Source organism: Manacus vitellinus, unplaced genomic scaffold, assembly GCF_001715985.3.
Source record: "Manacus vitellinus isolate BGI_N305 unplaced genomic scaffold, ASM171598v3 scaffold_82_pilon, whole genome shotgun sequence".
NCBI classification, from domain to species: Eukaryota; Metazoa; Chordata; class Aves; order Passeriformes; family Pipridae; genus Manacus; species Manacus vitellinus.
In genome coordinates this window covers 1,073,542-1,091,016 of record NW_021940828.1, presented here as the reverse complement: position 1 = coordinate 1,091,016, position 17,475 = coordinate 1,073,542, and the positions used below count along the sequence as shown (strand labels likewise).

The 17,475-nt window shown below is 42.3% G+C and overlaps 1 protein-coding gene across 2 annotated transcripts in view; it reads left to right on the top strand.

The window, feature by feature from the left end:
- Positions 1 to 17,475, top strand: part of MSRA (methionine sulfoxide reductase A) — a 232,527-nt gene that overhangs the window by 84,453 nt on the left and 130,599 nt on the right. For both annotated transcript variants that reach the window (XM_018085547.2, XM_008929058.3), the window contains exon 3: positions 11,194 to 11,313. In XM_018085547.2, the coding sequence (XP_017941036.1) occupies positions 11,194 to 11,313 (120 nt within the window). The remainder of the gene's footprint in view (positions 1 to 11,193; positions 11,314 to 17,475) is intronic.

The following is a 17,475-nucleotide window of genomic DNA, read 5'->3' as shown; positions in this document are numbered from 1 at the left end:
GGGGTTGGAACAAGATGACCTTTGAAGTCTCTTCCAACTCAAACCATTCCTTGATTTTATGATTCTGTGGTTAAGATTTGATTCCGTTTTTGGACATTTCAGAGATGTGTAAAGAGCTGCTGATGGTTTTCTTCATCACATTTTCATTGTTCCAATAATTTATTTGGAAAGAGAAATTAAAAAAGAGTAAATAAGTACTTCAAGCAGTCAGAACTTTGACCATAACCCCTGCCTTTTTTCTGTGTCCTTGGGACACTTGAGTCATCATCTTTGTGGCCAAGAAACATCAGGTGCCTCGAGTACTCCTTAAGACTCCTCTTTAATTGATTAGACATGAAATACTTGCAATTTTAATCCCAAATTTTGCACTTAAGGACTGATTGTTCCTACTTTGTGGATAGCACTTCTTTTCTGCAGGTCAGATCCGTCTTTGGTGCAATACTGCTTTGGGTGTGAGTCAGTTGTTCATGGAAAATGATGCCAGTTGATCCCAGCCACGAGCATTCACTCAGTTGCATTCCCAAATCCCCAAACATGAAAGGAAACAGGTGTTTATTGGTTTCCAACAGCTGAATTAAAGAGTTTGTAACAGATCCCTTTGATGTTTAAGGAATGTACCGATGCCAATGACCCTGTAAAGTGAAAGCTCAGCTTTGGAGGATGTTGCTGTTTTGTTCTGCATTTGTACCCAGAACCCAGCACAGTGAAAGTCAAATCTGGGACAAAGGATTTATGTTCTTTGGGTTTGAAAACAGCAACACCACTAATGATGCAAATCACCTTCAGAGAGAATGTCTTTTACAGTCAGAATTCAGGCCTGAATTCCCAAAGCCTCCTGCTCATCTTGTGTTTCCCAGTTCTACACCTGTCTAAAGAGAATGGAAATCCTTATTTATACAAAGCCAAGTAGACAGAATTAGTTCAATTTTAAAGTGGATTAGACTAAACCTCAACCTGGTCTAGTGGGAGGTGTCCCTGCCCATGGCAGGGGGTGGGACAAGCTGAGCTTTAAGGTCCCTTCCAACCCAAACCATCCTGGGGTTCCGTGTTGTTTCTCTGATCAAAGACCAAATACATTGTTTAGGATGGAAATCTTCAGGAGTAAGACATTGAAGTAATTTTTGGATGAATTCTCTATTTATTGTTAAACATTTTTGATTCCTATTGTCCAATGCTTTGTCTTTATGGAATCATGGAATATCCTGAGTTGGAAGGGACCCACCAGGATCATCCAGTCCAACTCCTGGCTCTTCACAGGGCACCCCAACAATCCCACCCTGTCCCTGAGAGTGTTGTCCAAACACTCCATGAGCTCTGGCAGATTTGAGGCTGTGACCACTGTCCTGGGGCATCTTCACTGGTTGTCTCCTCAGCTTCACAGATATCGAGGTCACCAGTTCTCTTTGCCTCCACATGTTCCAGCAATCACAATTTTCCAATATATTTTCTGTATTTTTTTTCCAATATATTTTTGTATTTTTTTTCTGTATTTTGTGTTTTCCACATTCCTGTAGTGCAGTGAAATTCCACTGGCAGAAGATGAATTAGGTGAATGTTGCTACTTTTAATCCAAAGTTTTGCTGAAGAATAGGAACATATCGAAATTTGGGGAGGAAGAAGCTAGAGAATATATAGCTTTATCAAGTGCTATTTAAATAGACATAGAATCATAGAATCATGGAATCACTAAGGTTGGAAAAGACCTCAAAGGTGATCGTTTCCAACTGCCAAAAGTCATAGTCATGGCATGAAAAAGAGATTTAAACAAAGACCTGTTAATTGGCATCTTTTGGTATTTTTCCAAAAGGGATTCATTCTTTTGCTTTGGGACCACTCATTCCTCAGTTGTGGATTATTTACAGTAATATTTAATATATTATATTTCATGTGTGCAAAATGCTTTTTGCAGTGATTAGGAACAAAGCCTGTACCCCAGGTCTGTGGAAAAAGGGAGGGAAGAGCTGCAGAGGTTGCTGGATTTCCTCACTCTCACAGGTTCTTCTTTTCCTGAGAAGTGGATTATTTAGATTCTCATTATTTAGACCCAAGCTGAACTTCTGAAGGCTCCAGGTGCAGCTCATGGGATGTGTCACAGGCACAGGGACATTCTGGGCCATCTCCTAAAGGTCAGAAAGTTTGGCCTCTGTTGCTTTTCCATCTTCTCCTTCCTGTGTGTGTGATGGGAACCTTTCAGATCACCAGAAATGATTTTTTTTGAGTGGGCTATAGCTGGAATTAGAGGCAAGATTTCCAACAGAGAATTTGGATGATGGAATTTTATTAAGTGGAGTCACCAGAAAACGGCCCTGTTGATCTTCAGGATAAAAATGGTGTAAATATTCCTGCTTATTGGGTGGGAAAGAATTCCAAGGCAGTGAATAAGGCCTCTTTGGAAAGTGTTGTGATGCACTGACTTGTGTCTGTCCCTGCTCTCTGCTGGTTAAGCTCAAAACTGCATTTAAATAGGAATATCTGAAACCTCTCTTGTTCAAACTGAGAAGTTCAGAGCAACTGTGCTTTGTGCCTTATTAACATTCTGGAGATTGGCTTCAGCTTTGTTTAAATCCTGTTGACTTTGTATTATTTATAACTTGTAACATGCTTTTAGGATGGAATGAATAAACACATTTTGCCAGTCGTTTTCTGCGTCCCCCTCTTGCTTTTCCCACTTCGAGGGCTGTTGTCTCAGGGTTTTTTTTTTTTCCAAAGTCATCCTTATGACACGTTATTTCTGGTGCTGAAAACATGGCAGTTTTTCTCTTGACAGTAAAATATTCCTCTCCTGTGATGATAGTCTGCTTTTCCTTTTACAATAACCCTAATCTGTTGTGCAGATTCCATACAAACATCCCTCCATACACAAACACGGATGTCAGGAGCCACCTCGCAGGCAGGAACAAATTTCCTGGGCTTTTGTTAATTTGAATGAACATGAGGCTTCTGCTTCTCCTATGGAAAAAAAAAAAAAGCAGCAAACCCAACAGTTTCTCTGGGAATTCATGCAGTGTGAACAGAACATGCCTTGGCAAAATGGTGAGCCAAGAAATTCCTCTTTAGTTGCTCTGTTAGGCAAACTGCATTTTAAATTCCTTGCCCAGGGCTTTGTTTGACTTGCCCCAGGCAAGCTGTTCAACATATTTATCAACCCTGTTGTAGCATTAGAGCCAATGCTTATCTGGGAAGATCATCCTCTTAATGCCATCTGTCACCAGGAGTTTTATTTCTTTCAGCGGAGCTTGTTCTCAATTTCAATTTTTTTTTTGTTTTGTTTTCATATTCCTCCCAACCATTTCTTAGTTGATTGTTTTCCAGGGATCTCAGATATTCTGTGATTGCTCAAATATTCTGGATGTTGAACCCCCTGAGGGTATCAGTAATACAATTTTGCTGCAAGTCCTGATTGATAACACGAATCCCCTGTGCATCCAGATGGCTGCCCAAAGCACCCTACACGATGGGGGTGTTGTGGAAGAGATGCATTTGAAATGATGGTGCATTTCAATCTGAGTCTGGAATTCTTTCCAGATTCTCGACAAGAACTGGAAAAAAATCAGAACAAAGGCTCTGGGGTAGCTTAACGCTGTGTTTTTGTCTTGAGGACACAGCTTTGATCATTTTAGATTTTCAGGCCCTTAGTGAAGGTTGTGTAAGTGCACAGACAGTACCAAAGTGTTCAGCAAAGCTGGATTCACTCACTTAATGTGGGATTTGAGATCCAGTTTAGTTCTGGATTTGTGTCCACATTGTAACCAGGTGAACAATCACTGTGTGTAGACTGGATATGCTGGATGTTCTCCTGGGCTGCCAGGATATCCTGATATGATTGTCCAGACAGGGAGATCATGGAATGGTTTGTGTTGGAAGGGACCTTAAAGCTCATCTTATTCCACCCCCTGCCATGGGCAGGGATGCCTTCCACTACCCCAGATTGATCCAACCTGGCCTTGGACACTTCCAGGGATGGGACAGCCACAGCTTCTCTTGGGCAACCTGTGCTGGGGCCTCCCCACCCTCACAGCCAACAATTCCTTCCCAGTATCCCATCTAACCCTGCCCTCTGGCAGTGGGAAGCCGTTCCCTCTCGTCCTGTCCCTCCAGACCTTGTCTCAAGTCCCTCTCCAGCTCTCCTGGAGCCCCTTCAGGCACTGGAAGGGGCTCTAAGTTCTCCCTGGATCTTTTTCTTCTCTAGGTGAATCCCCCCAGCTGTCCTAGCCTGTCTCCTGAGCAGAGGGGCTCCAGCCCTTGGAGCATCTCCATGGCCTCTCCTAGAGATCTGCTGGATCCCATCACATCTTCCTTGTCACCAACTTGCCCGTTGTTCCTTTAGTGGGATGCACACGATGGTGCCCACTAAGGTCTCATCCTGACCTGCCCTGGTGAATCCAAGGTCCCCACTTCAACCTGAGGAATTCTTAAAATCAGCGGTCCCCACGTTTTCAGAGCAGAAACTTCCCTTTGGCTCAGTGCTCAGAAATACCAGTCCTTGGCCCAACTTCAATCAATCAGCTGAACCAACTGCTCTCCATGATTTTTTTTTTTAAGAGAAAATGCCAATCACAGTTGGCATTTGGCAGAAATGTTGGAAATGAGCACTATTCCATAGGTATGGAACTTGCTGAGTTTCAATTTATTCCTTCCAACGGGAGGGAGAAAAAACCAAAACCATTTCAGTTCAAAGCAGCTGAGCATTCCCTTCTCCAGATTTTACAGAGGGAACTAAATCAATCGTATTCCAAAGCTGGGCCAAGTCCTGCAGTGGCCAAGGGAAGTGGGATATTGGCAGCTGTGTCTCCAGCTCCAGGGGAAATGCTGGATGCTCCAAGGTAGCCGGTGGGATGTACTTTTGGCTGTCCTTTCCTGCCTCAATGTATAGGAGCAGCTCCTGTTGGCTGGGTCCTGGAGCACAGGAGCAGCTGGCACAGCCATTGCTTCCAGGGTTTTGGAGCAGAATCTGGCACCAGAGCCAGGCTCCTCTGTCTGAGCTTTGGATAGATCCTGTCCTGCTCCTTCCTGATCTGGGCTTAGGGAAGAGGTTTCCAGGACCTGCTGCTCTTTGTTCTCTCAGCACCAGCTTGTTTGATTTTTTTCTGAGGGTTAATTTAAACCTGACATTTCCCCCCCTACCAGTGGAATATATTGTAAAATCCTGATAACAGAAGGAGGAGCAGGACCCATATCCTTTGCAGTTCATCATCTGCTGCCGACCTGGCATTGGAACAGCTCCTTAATCTACTGCATGGAAAAGTGCCTCGGAGTGTGGGAGTAGGGATTGCAGGCAGCAGACCAGGGAAGGCTTGGCATGCCAAGGAAATAATGCATTCATTCCTCAAAATATGACAAAAAAGAGGCTTCTGGATGGTCTGCTGGACTGCTGGGAGGGCAGGGAATGGGGAGGCTTGGAAGTAAAGCTGGCAGGAGGGAAAGGTCGGTGGATACTCAGGAGTCAGGTGTGTCTGCACCTGATGCCAGAGGGGAAGGAAATGCCAGCAAAAGTAAAGGACAAAAGGCATTAAAAAAATATTCCACAAATTAAAATACCGTCTATGTGGATATATCAGTGAAAGAAATGAAAATTGGCCTGGATATGAAACAATCCACCTGCTGTGAGTTCCTTTAAATAAATGGAATAAATGGGAAGCTGAGAGTCCCTGAAGCTCAGCCTTTTCCAGCAGCTCCGGAGCTCCGGAGTTAATGGACGCTAATTAGGACAGAGTGGGTGCAGCTTGTGAGGGTTGAGTTTGGATCAGGAATCCCCTTCTGATGCAAATTTACTGCTCAGCTCATTTGCATAATGGAATCATAAATAGGAATTTGCATCAGGGAATCTGCGTGGAGACCGGGAACGATTCAAAGATGAGATGGGAACAGGCATTGGAGAAGGGATCAGAACAAAGGTGAGGAAAAGGTACCTTTGAGGATCATGAAATTTCCTGTAGGAGTGGGGAAAAAACATCTTGAATGTTGAATAGTTTTCAAATAAATTTTCCCGTCTGATTTTTGTCCCCTTGTGATGGCTGATGTGAGCAGTACACAAAATAAAGGATCTAACAATATTACAGGCTGTGAACAATATTATGAGGATTAATAACTTTGGAATTAGCAATTTTTCTTAGGATCCATCTAGTTTAGGCTGCAGCAGAGAATCCTACTGAGCTGGTCAGGTTAGTTACTTTTTATAGGTGTGGAAGGGAAATGGGCAACTGGGAAATGGGAAACGAGACACAAATCGATTTGTTTTGGGAGATCTGATTCAACTTCAGATTTGGAGACTTTCAGGGGTTTGTAATGTCAGTATGTGGGGTATGGACTGGTTTCTCTGTCCTTAAAAAGTGCAAATGGGATGCTCTGGTGAGACCCCACCTGGAGCTCTGGGGTCCAACATCAGAAGGATGTGGAGCTGCTGGAGCAAGTCCAGAGAAAACCACAGAGATGCTCCAAGGGCTGGAGTCCCTCTGCTCTGGATTGAGGCTGGGAGAGCTGGGGGGGTTCACTTGGAGAAGAGAAGGATCCAGGGAGAGCTTGGAGCCCCTTCCAGAGCCTAAAGGGGCTCCAGGAGAGCTGGAGAGGGACTTGGGACAAGGGATGGAGGGACAGGACAAGGGGGAATGGCTTCACACTGAAGGGCAGGGTTAGATGGGATATTGGGAAAGAATTGTTGGCTGTGAGGGTGTTGAGGCCCTGGCACAGGTTGGGCAGAGAAGCTGTGGCTGCCCCTGGATCCCTGGAAGTGTTCAAGGCCAGATTGGATGGGGCTTGGATCAACCTGGGCTAGTGGAAGGTGTCCCTGCCCATGGCAGGGATTGGAATGAGATGATCCTAAAGTCCCTTCCAACCCAAACTAGTATGTGATTCCACGAGACAGTTACATTTCCAATGTCCAGGAGTATTTTCCCTGCCCTCAGGATGCCTTTCAGGAATGACTCATGTCTCTCCCAATTCCTGTCTCATCTATGTGAGCCTTGTGTATTCAGATGTCTTGGGTGTCCTGAGGCATCTCAGATGACCCCAAATGTCTCCATTTAGGCAAATAAATTAATCTCTGAATGTCTGAGCCCCTGTGCAGTCAGTGCAGACCTGGTCCATGTGTTTAACACAGTCCATAAAGCTGTTCCTCTCTGGAATCACCTGGGGGGCAATTCTGCTCAGTTTTTCTCTGAATATTTCACCACTTATTATCTCCAAGAATGGGATGTTTATGTCTTATCAGAGTAGCACTTGGTTTTCATTATTTTAGAAGAATACTTAATTGTATGGTGACTATTTCTTAGAAATATAAAAATACTCTGGGTTGCCCATGGAAACACATGGCTGACAAAAAGAGGTGTTTAGAGGATCTATATGTGTAGGAACCATAAAGAGAATAGTTTGAGGAAAAGGATGTGGATTCTAGAAAGGAATATGGGTACTATCATTTATCCCCCAATTTTATGATTAATATTATTTATAGGGATGACTGAACCTTTAAAGATTCCTGTTTGAGTCTGTTTGGTTTTAAAGTTCAAAAAGCAAAAAAAAGGAAATCTTTAAGTACCTTTTGAAATTCCAATTAAGAGTCAGTCAAAACCTATCACTAAAAGAATAGGTTTTATTTTGCAAATTAGCAATTAAAAAGTGACAAATATCTTCAATGCTCAAACACTCTTCTGCAATTCCCATTATGTTCAAATAATACTTTTCTTTCTGGGAACGTGAGGATGTTCCCCAGTATTTCCTTTCTTCCCTTTCTCTTAGGAATGCCTCTGGAAGCTCTCTATCTAACTCCAAAGCTCCACTCACTTCACCAGGACTGGGGATTATGCAAATTCCTTCATGAATAGTTTAAAATCACATTCATATTTTCTAGTTTCAAATTATAACAGGGGTGGCTTATTGGCTTTTATGTTTATTTCCCTACTGTTTTTTTGCCCTTTTTTTCCCCCCCCCTCTGAGTTTTATTTAATTATTTAAATTTATTATTTAAATTATTTATTTCTTCGGTTTTCATCCTAAAGTAGTAATAATTAGGGAAAGTCAACTTTTCTTTTTGTTCTACAAGTCTTGAACTGCGATTATTTCCCTGTTTTAGTAGTTCTCCATGCTTTCCATAGCTTAAGACAGGCAGTGCTCTGGAAAACAGGCACTCCATGAGCTCACGTGTCTTAACTCTGGAATATTATGTGGGGTTTTATTGTTAATATTTCTCTCCTTATGACAATTTCTCTGGCACCACTTTAGCAGAATAACAAACATCAGCCTCTGATTGTATTAATCCTGTGGAAAAGCAATTTAGTGCTGTATTGTTGTAAATTATGTCTCTTTAGGAGCAGGTTGTTTTATTATGACAAAGATTTCAATTTTATCTGTTCCCGTGGATGGGAGGATTTATTGTTGCTGTGAGGTGGCAGAGAAATGAGGAGGAGGCTTCAGCAAGGGAATAAAATGTCTCTGTCTCTCAGGGGAAGGGCAGCAGGATGAGCTCAGACATGAACTGGGAGAGGGAAAAGGGAAAGAACCTCTGAGGAGGATCCAGAGGTCACGAGGTCAAATCAACATGGAATCAGAGAGTCGTTTAAGTTGGAAAAGCCCTCTGAGATCATCGAGTCCAACCATCCCCCAGCACTGCCAAGGCCACCACTAACCCCTGTCCCCAAGTGCCACATCCACATGGCTTTGAAATCCCTCCAGGGATGGGGATTCCACCCCTGTCCTGGGAAGGGCTTCACCCCTTTTGGTGAAGAATTTTCTCCTAACACCCAATCTGGAAGCACCTTTTAATCCATATTTCTCACACATACGTGTAAAACCACACGTGAACACAGGTTTGTGGGCAAGTTCCTTGTAAAAATATCCCATGTATCCTGCCAAAATCCCTGCTGCAGTACAGTGAGTGCTGTGGAGTGTGTAGGTGCTATGACCTGCCCCAGAAGGGGAGGGTGACCCAGGTTCTTATTAATAAATCCCTTGGGGTGAATTAGAGTGAAACAACACTGAATAATCAGTGTTTGTAAACATATATATGTAGGGTTTATTTTAGGACAGTTTTGTTTCAAAGGTAAACAGGTAAGTTGGTGTTTTGGGTGTTATCATCTACAGCAATATTAAAGCATCTGTAGCAATATAGCAACATAAAAAATGGCAATATAGCACTATTAAAGCATAGCAATATTAAAGTATAAAAATACCACTTAAGAGAATGTGTAAGGGAGAGAAAGGGAAAGAAAGGATAAGGAGATATATATATATATATGTAAGGTGACTGATATATATAGTCACCACCCACTGGATCCAGTGATGAAACTTGGGAGTTGCAGCTTCCATGTCTATTTGTTGAAGGGGTGGTTTTGATCTGTTGGGGCTGAGGGAAGCCCCCCCCCCCCAAACCTCAAAGGTTTCCTGAGTTATTATACACTTGCAGCTCAGGTGGGAATGCCTTGTACCTCCCCTGGGTGGGGAGTTTTATCGTGGATCACGTCACAGGACATGTCACAAGTCTTTGATGCTCCCAGGAGGGGTTTTCGCAGCAGAGTCATCACGTAAGGGAGGACATTGGTATGATAAGAAGGATTATCCCACCTTACAGGATTTGCCCTTTCTTAGCCTTCTTCCCTTATCTGGAAATGCAGTTTGTAGCTTCAGGTGTGCATCTGCACCCAGGATAGTTGGACAGTGGCACCCACTTCTCTGATCTGAAGGTGCTTTCCCAGTTGGCATGTTCAGGGAAGGGTGGGCTCTGCTGGGTGAACAGCTGCTTCTTTGCAGTTTGCTGCAGTGGACAAAAGTCTTGTGGTGATCTTACAATGTTTAAGCCATTAACTGTTTCACTCTCTGACAGTAGGGAACAGCCATTTCCAGCACTTTAACATGGACATGCAGATTCTTGACTTTTTCACGCTGATCAAGCCTCTGGGAACAAAGTTCAGAAGCAAAACTGGGAGGGAATTTCAAGAGGGATCCTACAAATTGCCACCAGGCTGATTTACCTGAAGAATCCAAGCCTAACAGCCCCAGTGATCTCTGTAATTAGGGGAGAATAACTAATTTGATCATCAATTTATATCTTCTGTGGGCTGAACTGTCCTCAGAAGGTTCCTCCCTCTCTCCATAGCCTCCAGGAGCAGGTTGAACTCCTGATTTATGCAGCCTGCTTGAACACCTGAATTAGGAGAAATCCCAGTCATTACTTCTGTAATTTTTGGTCCATTACAACTTTAATTTAAGTTAATCTCTGAAGATTCAAAGGAATAACAGGCCTTTGTGAGCCATCGAGGTTGAGAAAGGTTCTGGTTGTACTTTGAAGGATCATTTCTGTAATTTTTTAACTTGTCAAATCTTCAGTGCTACTGGTAGAAAACCCAGCATGGATCATTGATTTCTAAGTGTATTTAATATTTAGCTTATTTTTATCTGCCTTTTATTTCAAATGTTTTGGAAAGGGAATAATAACAGGCAGTGTGTTATTGCTGAGAGAGAAAATACACAATCAGGAATCATCTTCACAACACTGGAGCAGGCACGACACCCTAAATGAATAATCTAATAATTAGTCTCTTAAACATTTATTTAACTAAGCCATCAGACAATTGAAAATGTTGGTTGTGTTTGTTCCTTGATTCCTTTAACCAGGAGAGTTTTGCTAATTCACACCTTTGTCAGCCTGATGTCCTTTGATAATTGGCCACGTGGGCGAACGACCACCAGAATCTCGTGTGAACATCAAGTATCTCCCTGAATAAATTGCTAAACTGAAGCATTTTTCCTCTTGCATAACCCATAATATAATCCATTATTGCTGCCACCTCTGCCTGAAAGCAGAAAATGAAATAACTGTTTGCCATTAATACAAATTATTGTGTTTTGACAGCTTCCTAATCAACTCGAGCAAAAATGGTGCTGCACAAATAGAACAACTGCCTTCTAAGTAACTTTTTTTTGGTGTGTGCTTGAGAATTCTCCTTGTTTGGGCCTTTGAACCATTGCAAGGTTTGTCCTTGGTGATATGTTGATATTCAGAAGCATAAATCAGCTTTATTTGTGTCATGCTCTGATGCAGAATGGATTTTTCCATATAGTTACCCTATAAATAATCTTGGAAAACACTTGACCAGCAGGTGCTGCCTATAGATGTTGCCTCCACTGTGGAGTGTAATTAATATGCAAATAAGTGATTAATTGGCAGATTTTGATGTGACAGTGTGTGTTTTATGCCATATCCAGGTATGGGCTGTTTCTGGGGAGCTGAGAGGAAGTTCTGGAGGCAGAAGGGAGTTTACTCCACTCAAGTGGGTTATGCAGGAGGTCACACCCCAAACCCCACCTACAAGGAGGTCTGCTCAGGTAACTCTTCCTCTTTGGTTTTTGGGGATTGGAAGTGTAATCCTGTCAGATTATGAGGGATTAAATGAGTGGCTGCAGTGACTAAAAAAATGTGGTGTTTGGTCCACCCTGGTGTTGGCTTTGCACCCTAAACTGTCCTGAAATCTGTGTCTGCCCATCCCGTTGTTGCTTCCTAATAATTAATGAGTTAATGTGTGAACAAAAGAAAGAATTCTTCAGGAATTCTGTTTCAAATGCTGAAAGTGTGACCCTTAGAAAAAATGTGAATTTTGCTTTTACTTTTGTCTGTATCTGAGTATGAACAAAAATCAGCAATTCCTCATTTGTGTTATTATTAATAATTTGTCAATTTTTAATACAGTTTAATGCACAACATCCCGTCATTTTCAGGCCAAACCCTTGCATTTATTTTTCATTCTGCAGCACTAATAACCCAACACAGTTTCTTTCTGTGGCCTAAACCACAGAACCACTGGCAGCCAACTAATGTTGCTGTGGAAGTAAATCCTTGCTTTCCAGGACTTGTGGGGAACAACCTGGAAGTTTTCTTTTGGTTTATTTTCTTGTTAACAATTTTATGCCAAATGCTGATATTGGTGCTTGTTCTCAGTGACAAACTGTCACGTGGGCTCGATGGAAAGGGTGTGAAATGGTCAGAGACAAACAAATAATGGACACTTTAGAAATGGTGCAGAAGTGCCACAAGGAGCCAAGAAGGCAGGAACTTGGTGGAAATAGGGAAAAATGGGAAAAAGGATATTAAAGGTGGAATGGAATAGAATAGAATAGAATAGAATAGAATAGAATAGAATAGAATAGAATAGAATAGAATAGAGTAGAACAGGATAGAATGGAATAGAAATAGAAAGGAATACAAAAAAAAGGAAGGGAAGGGAAATGGGAATGGAATGGAATAGGAATGGAATGGAATAGAAATGGAAGGTTTGGGAAGGTTTGGGAAAGTTTGGGAAGGGAAGGTTTGGGAAGGGAAGGTTTGGGAAGGTTTGGGAAGGTTTGGGAAGGGAAGGTTTGGGAAGGGAAGGTTTGGAAAGGGAAGGTNTGGGAAGGGAAGGTTTGGGAAGGGAAGGTTTGGGAAGGTTTGGGAAGGTTTGGGAAGGGAAGGTTTGGGAAGGGAAGGTTTGGAAAGGGAAGGTTTGGGAAGGGAAGGGAAGGTTTGGGAAGGTTTGGGAAGGTTTGGGAAGGGAATAGAAATAGGAATGGAATAGGAATAGAATAGAATAGAAATAGAAATGGAATGTAATGGAATATAAAGGGAAGGGAAGGTTTGAGAAAGGGAAGGTTTGAGAAAGGGAAGGTTTGGGAAGGGAAGGTTTGGGAAGGTTTGGGAAGGTTTGGGAAGGGAAGAGAAGGGAAGGGAAAGGAAGGGAAGGGAATAGAAATAGGAATGGAATGGAATAGGAATAGAATAGAATAGAATAGAAATAGAAATGGAATGGAATGGAATGGAATAGTAAGGGAAGGGAAGGTTTGGGTAGGTTTGGGAAGGGAAGGTTTGGAACAGGATTGGAAATTGAATAGAACGTAATGGAAAATTCTTCTTCCATTTCGTGGTGACAGCCATACAGAGGACAATCTGAAAAGGCTTTCTGGAGTGGGTGCAGAGCTATTTTCAGGGCTTTTGCCTAATCCATAAATACACCAATTTTTGGCCAGCATTAGGCAGCCCAGGATGTTCATTCAGCACGAAACATCTTTTCATATTTTGCTTACAGATGTTCAGAACAATTCTGTTTATCTGTATATTCATAAGCTTTTAGAAATCTGCATAGCTCAAGTGGCTCTGAAATCAGAAGGGAGAAACTCTGCTGCTGTTATTCAGAAAGTGGTGATGTACAATTACCATATAAAATGTGCTGCTAACGATGATTTTCTTAAAAACAGGGCAGTTTATAGGCTTGTGGTTCAACATCTAAGCAGGTCATTTTGCTTTGCTTTGAGTTGTTTCCTTTGTTTATCCTCGGTGACTGTAATTTAAGAAAAAATATGAATATGTCTGTTTATTATAGGATATTAGTTAGAAGGCTTAGTGAACATAACAGCAGATTAAACCAATTTATAACCCAGACAACTCTCACTACCTTTCTGAAGCTTTTTCTCTCGTACACAAATCACAAATCTTAAAAATTAACAATTCAATATAAAAGTATTCCACGTGGAGTTGGTCTTCTGCTTTGAGTTATATAAAATAGTTGATTGTGAGGTTGTTTCACATTTCCTAAGCAGCAAACCCACGTTTTTCTGAGGGCCAGTGTTGCCTCTTGCATATCAATTAGCCTTTTGACTGATTCTTCTCTGTAAGATTTCCAGGTCTTGGCTTTCAAAGGTCATCCAGAAGACTTGGAAATAGCTGATGGAAAGGAGTGGAGAAAGGCAAAATTAATTTCTTGCTCTGTTACCTCCTCTGCCTTTGGTGATTTACCAAGTTAATTCCATCTCTGCCTCATCTTTAGACTGGAAGGAGAGGGCAGGACAACCAGATGACCCCAGAGCAGGCTGATGGTAGGCACAGGCTGTGGTTTAAGAATGGAAAGGCTTGTGGAGGGTTTGGCTTTGTGACGTGGAGCTTATTTTATATATTTATGCATTAAAAATATGGTCATTAAAGGTGACAACTGAAAGTCTGACTGGCATTTTTCACAAGTTATTAATGGAAATATAGAACAAGTGAATATGGGACTATAGTTCTTGTGTTCTGAGATTTCCCCTTCCCTACAAAATACAAATGAATGTCCTGTGGCAAATCATCAGCATGTTCATAGAATCACGGAATCATGGAATCATGGAATGGTTTGGGTGGGAAGGGAACTTAGGATCATCTTGTTCCAACCCCAGCCATGGAGACACCTTCCACTAGCCCAGCTGGCTCCAAGCCCTGTCCATCCTGATCTTGGACACTTCCAGGGATCCAGGGGCAGCCACAGCTTCTCTGCCCAACCTGTGCCAGGGCCTCTCCACCCTCCTAGCCAACAATTCCTTCCTGATATCCCATCTAACCCTGCCCTCTGGCAGTGGGAAGCCATTCCCTCTTGTCCTGTCCCTCCATCCCTTGTCCCAAGTCCCTCTCCAGCTCTCCTGGAGGAACTTTAGGCCCTGGAAGGGGCTCTCAGGTCTCCCTGGATCCTTCTCTTCTCCAGGTGAACACCCCCAGCTCTCCAGCCTTGATCCAGAGCAGAGGAGCTCCAGCCCTGGGATCAACTCAGTGACTCTCCTTATATTGAGACAGGGCCTTGCCTTGCTTGGAAAACCCTTCCTCTGGACATCACAACACTATTCCAACGTGGCTCCAACTCTCCAAAATGTTTAACTGTATAATCCAACTACAAACATTCCCTTCACTTTCTGTAGCTTATAAAGAGATCTGAAGGTTTTCATGAGCAGGAACTAAGACCACAAGATTAAAGTTTCCAAGCAGTAATGAGAATGGTTCAGAACAGTTTCTTTTATTATTAGGTCTCTGTCAAGAGAATAGATTCCTGTTGTGCCTTTGTCTGTTCTTTTTTTTTTTTTTCATATAAGAACAGGATATAGGAATTTTAATGACTGTGAAGAATATCAGTGTTCCCCATGCTCTTGATCTGTGCCTTGGTATGATTGGCCAATTGCTCCACCTCTCCCCTTTTTTTTTTCCCAGTTCACCTGTGAGGAGGGAAGGAAAGGTCAGGCAAAGTACAGAATACTGTGGAGATCAAAGTTAATGTCATGTACTGTGGGTAGGAGTGTTTTGTGTGGGTTTTTTGTAGCAATTGAAGAACAAGATTTCATAGCAAATATGTAATTTTTATTAACTAGACAAGTTAGAATAAGTTTTGTCTCTGTAATCATGAGATTGTTGTCTTGGGATCCTCCTGGAAGTGCAGACAAAACCTTGATATAACCCTCTAAACTATAATTTGTCCTTGATGCCAGTTGCCAGGTCATGAAATAAAATGAATGTACCAATTTCACTTCAAAAAATCATTTGGAAAGGTGAGAACAGCTGCTGCTGCCACGTTAAAACCTTGGCAACCAGAACTCCAAGAGATGCATTAAATCTCAGTTCCTGCAGCTCTACCTCCAAAATTGCCCACATTGACATTACTGACATGTTCCTTTTCAACAGAAAAGCTTCTTATTGACCAAGAAAACTTCACTACACCTTAAAATCCAGGATACAGAAATGGAGCCTGATTCAGAATTTAAAAAGGAAAGGCAGAATAAATATTTTTTTGCCTGAAAAACAAAAAGCTCTTTGTCCACAAGGGAAGGCAGCAGCTCTGCTTAGGGAGCTCTGCTGCATCTTTAATCAAGGTTGAGTTCCCTTTTCCATTTCAGAATTTGACTTCTCGGGGTTAATATCTTGTCTGGTTCAGGCTCCAAGAAACCAAAGTGATATTTATTATTTAGATACCTGATTGTGCCTCGTGGCAAATTTCAAATCCTAATGGCCTCACTGCTGTCCTCTGTTCCTGTCATCTATTTATCTCAGCGTTGCCCATAATCACAGGCTCAGGTTGTAGCAGCAGTATAAATACTAAATATATTATTTATTATTAACAACTTTATTTGAATTGTATCCCACTGAGATGTGTTGTTTCCATCTCTCTCATCTCCTGGTTTTATTAAAGATATATATAAGATGAAAATGTGATAGCCCCAGAGGTTGAAAGAGCCATTACAGAACAAGTCAAAGACAAAATCTTCTGACCTGGAGCTTCCAGGAAGTTCCCAGAGGGTCTTTATTTTCAGGAGAGGCCCCGTGCAGGATCAGGCTGGGATGTTCCCACATCACTGGGCCTGAAAACAGAAGATGCAGCACGAAGCTGCTTCTTTTTTAAAGCATCAGAACATGGTGCATTTGTGAAAATGATGTTATTAAAAAGCTCTCTGTTGTTATTGTGGCCAGTGGGGGTTTCTTACTTTTTGTTTTTGCTGTGGAGACACTTGTGAAGAAAATATAAGCTACACAGCCAGTTTACTCAGTCTGCCAAACTGTGCTCCCAGGATTAGGGATTGCTGCAGGTGGGAACTCCACGGGGATCACCTGTGGCTGTTCCTGTTCATGAGAATCATTCTGATGTGTTATATTTGAAGTATCTTGTGCAAACTGATACAAGAAGTCAAAAAAGTAGGGGAAAACAAGAAGCAAAAGATCGTCATGGGGATAGAGATCAAAGATGGAGGAAACTAAGGAGGGACTTTGGACAAGGGCCTGGAGGGACAGGACAAGAGGGAATGGCTTCACACTGAAACAGGGCAGGGTTAGATGGGATAATGGGAAGGAATTGTTGGCTGAGAGGGTGGTGAGGCCCTGGCACAGATTGGGCAGAGAAGCTGTGGCTGCCCCTGAATCCCTGGAAGTGTCCAAGGCCAGGTTGGATGGGGCTTGGAACAACCAGGGATAGTGGAAGGTGTCCCTGCCCATGGCAGGGCGTGGAACAGGATGAGTTTTAAGGTCCCTTCTCACCTAAACCATTCCATGATTCCATGAGTTCTGTCTTCATATACTCCCAGCTTCCAGGTATTAATGATTTAGTCTTTAATAATCGCTGATGACCTTTTCCCGATTATTTGGTTTATCCATTTCTTTAATACGATTTTATTTCTGGCATTCACAAATAGGAGGGGAAATTGTGGTTTCATTAACTCCAGCATCGAACCTGTGCAGGAAGTTTCGAAGAGAACTTGTTAAACGGTATTTTACTAAAGGTTATTTTGTGGCAGTTATTTTGTGGGAATGAAGTATTTGTTCTGAGGAGTGAGCAAAAATTTGCTTTACTGACACTCTGTGTGTTCCATGGGGATGGGTTGCATTTCTATACCACCAGTAGAGCTCAGAGCGACAGCTAAGCTGGAAAGGGGAGAAAAAAACAAGGTAATGGGAAAAAAAACAAAGAGAAGATCCATTATAGGAAGTCTGAAAATATCAATTTGTGTTGTTTTCTTTTGTTCTGACTTGTTTTTGCTTTGAAACACTTCTGTAAAACATCTTTGGAGGCTTTCACTTTGGCACAAAGAAAGGGTTCTTATTTCTTGGTTGCACATCGTGTGGCATCAGCAGTAGGATGGTTTGGGTTGGAAGGGACCTTAAGTTCATCTAATTCCAACAGTACTAAGAGCAAACTTGATTTCCACATCAATGAAGACACTTCAACCTGTCATGTG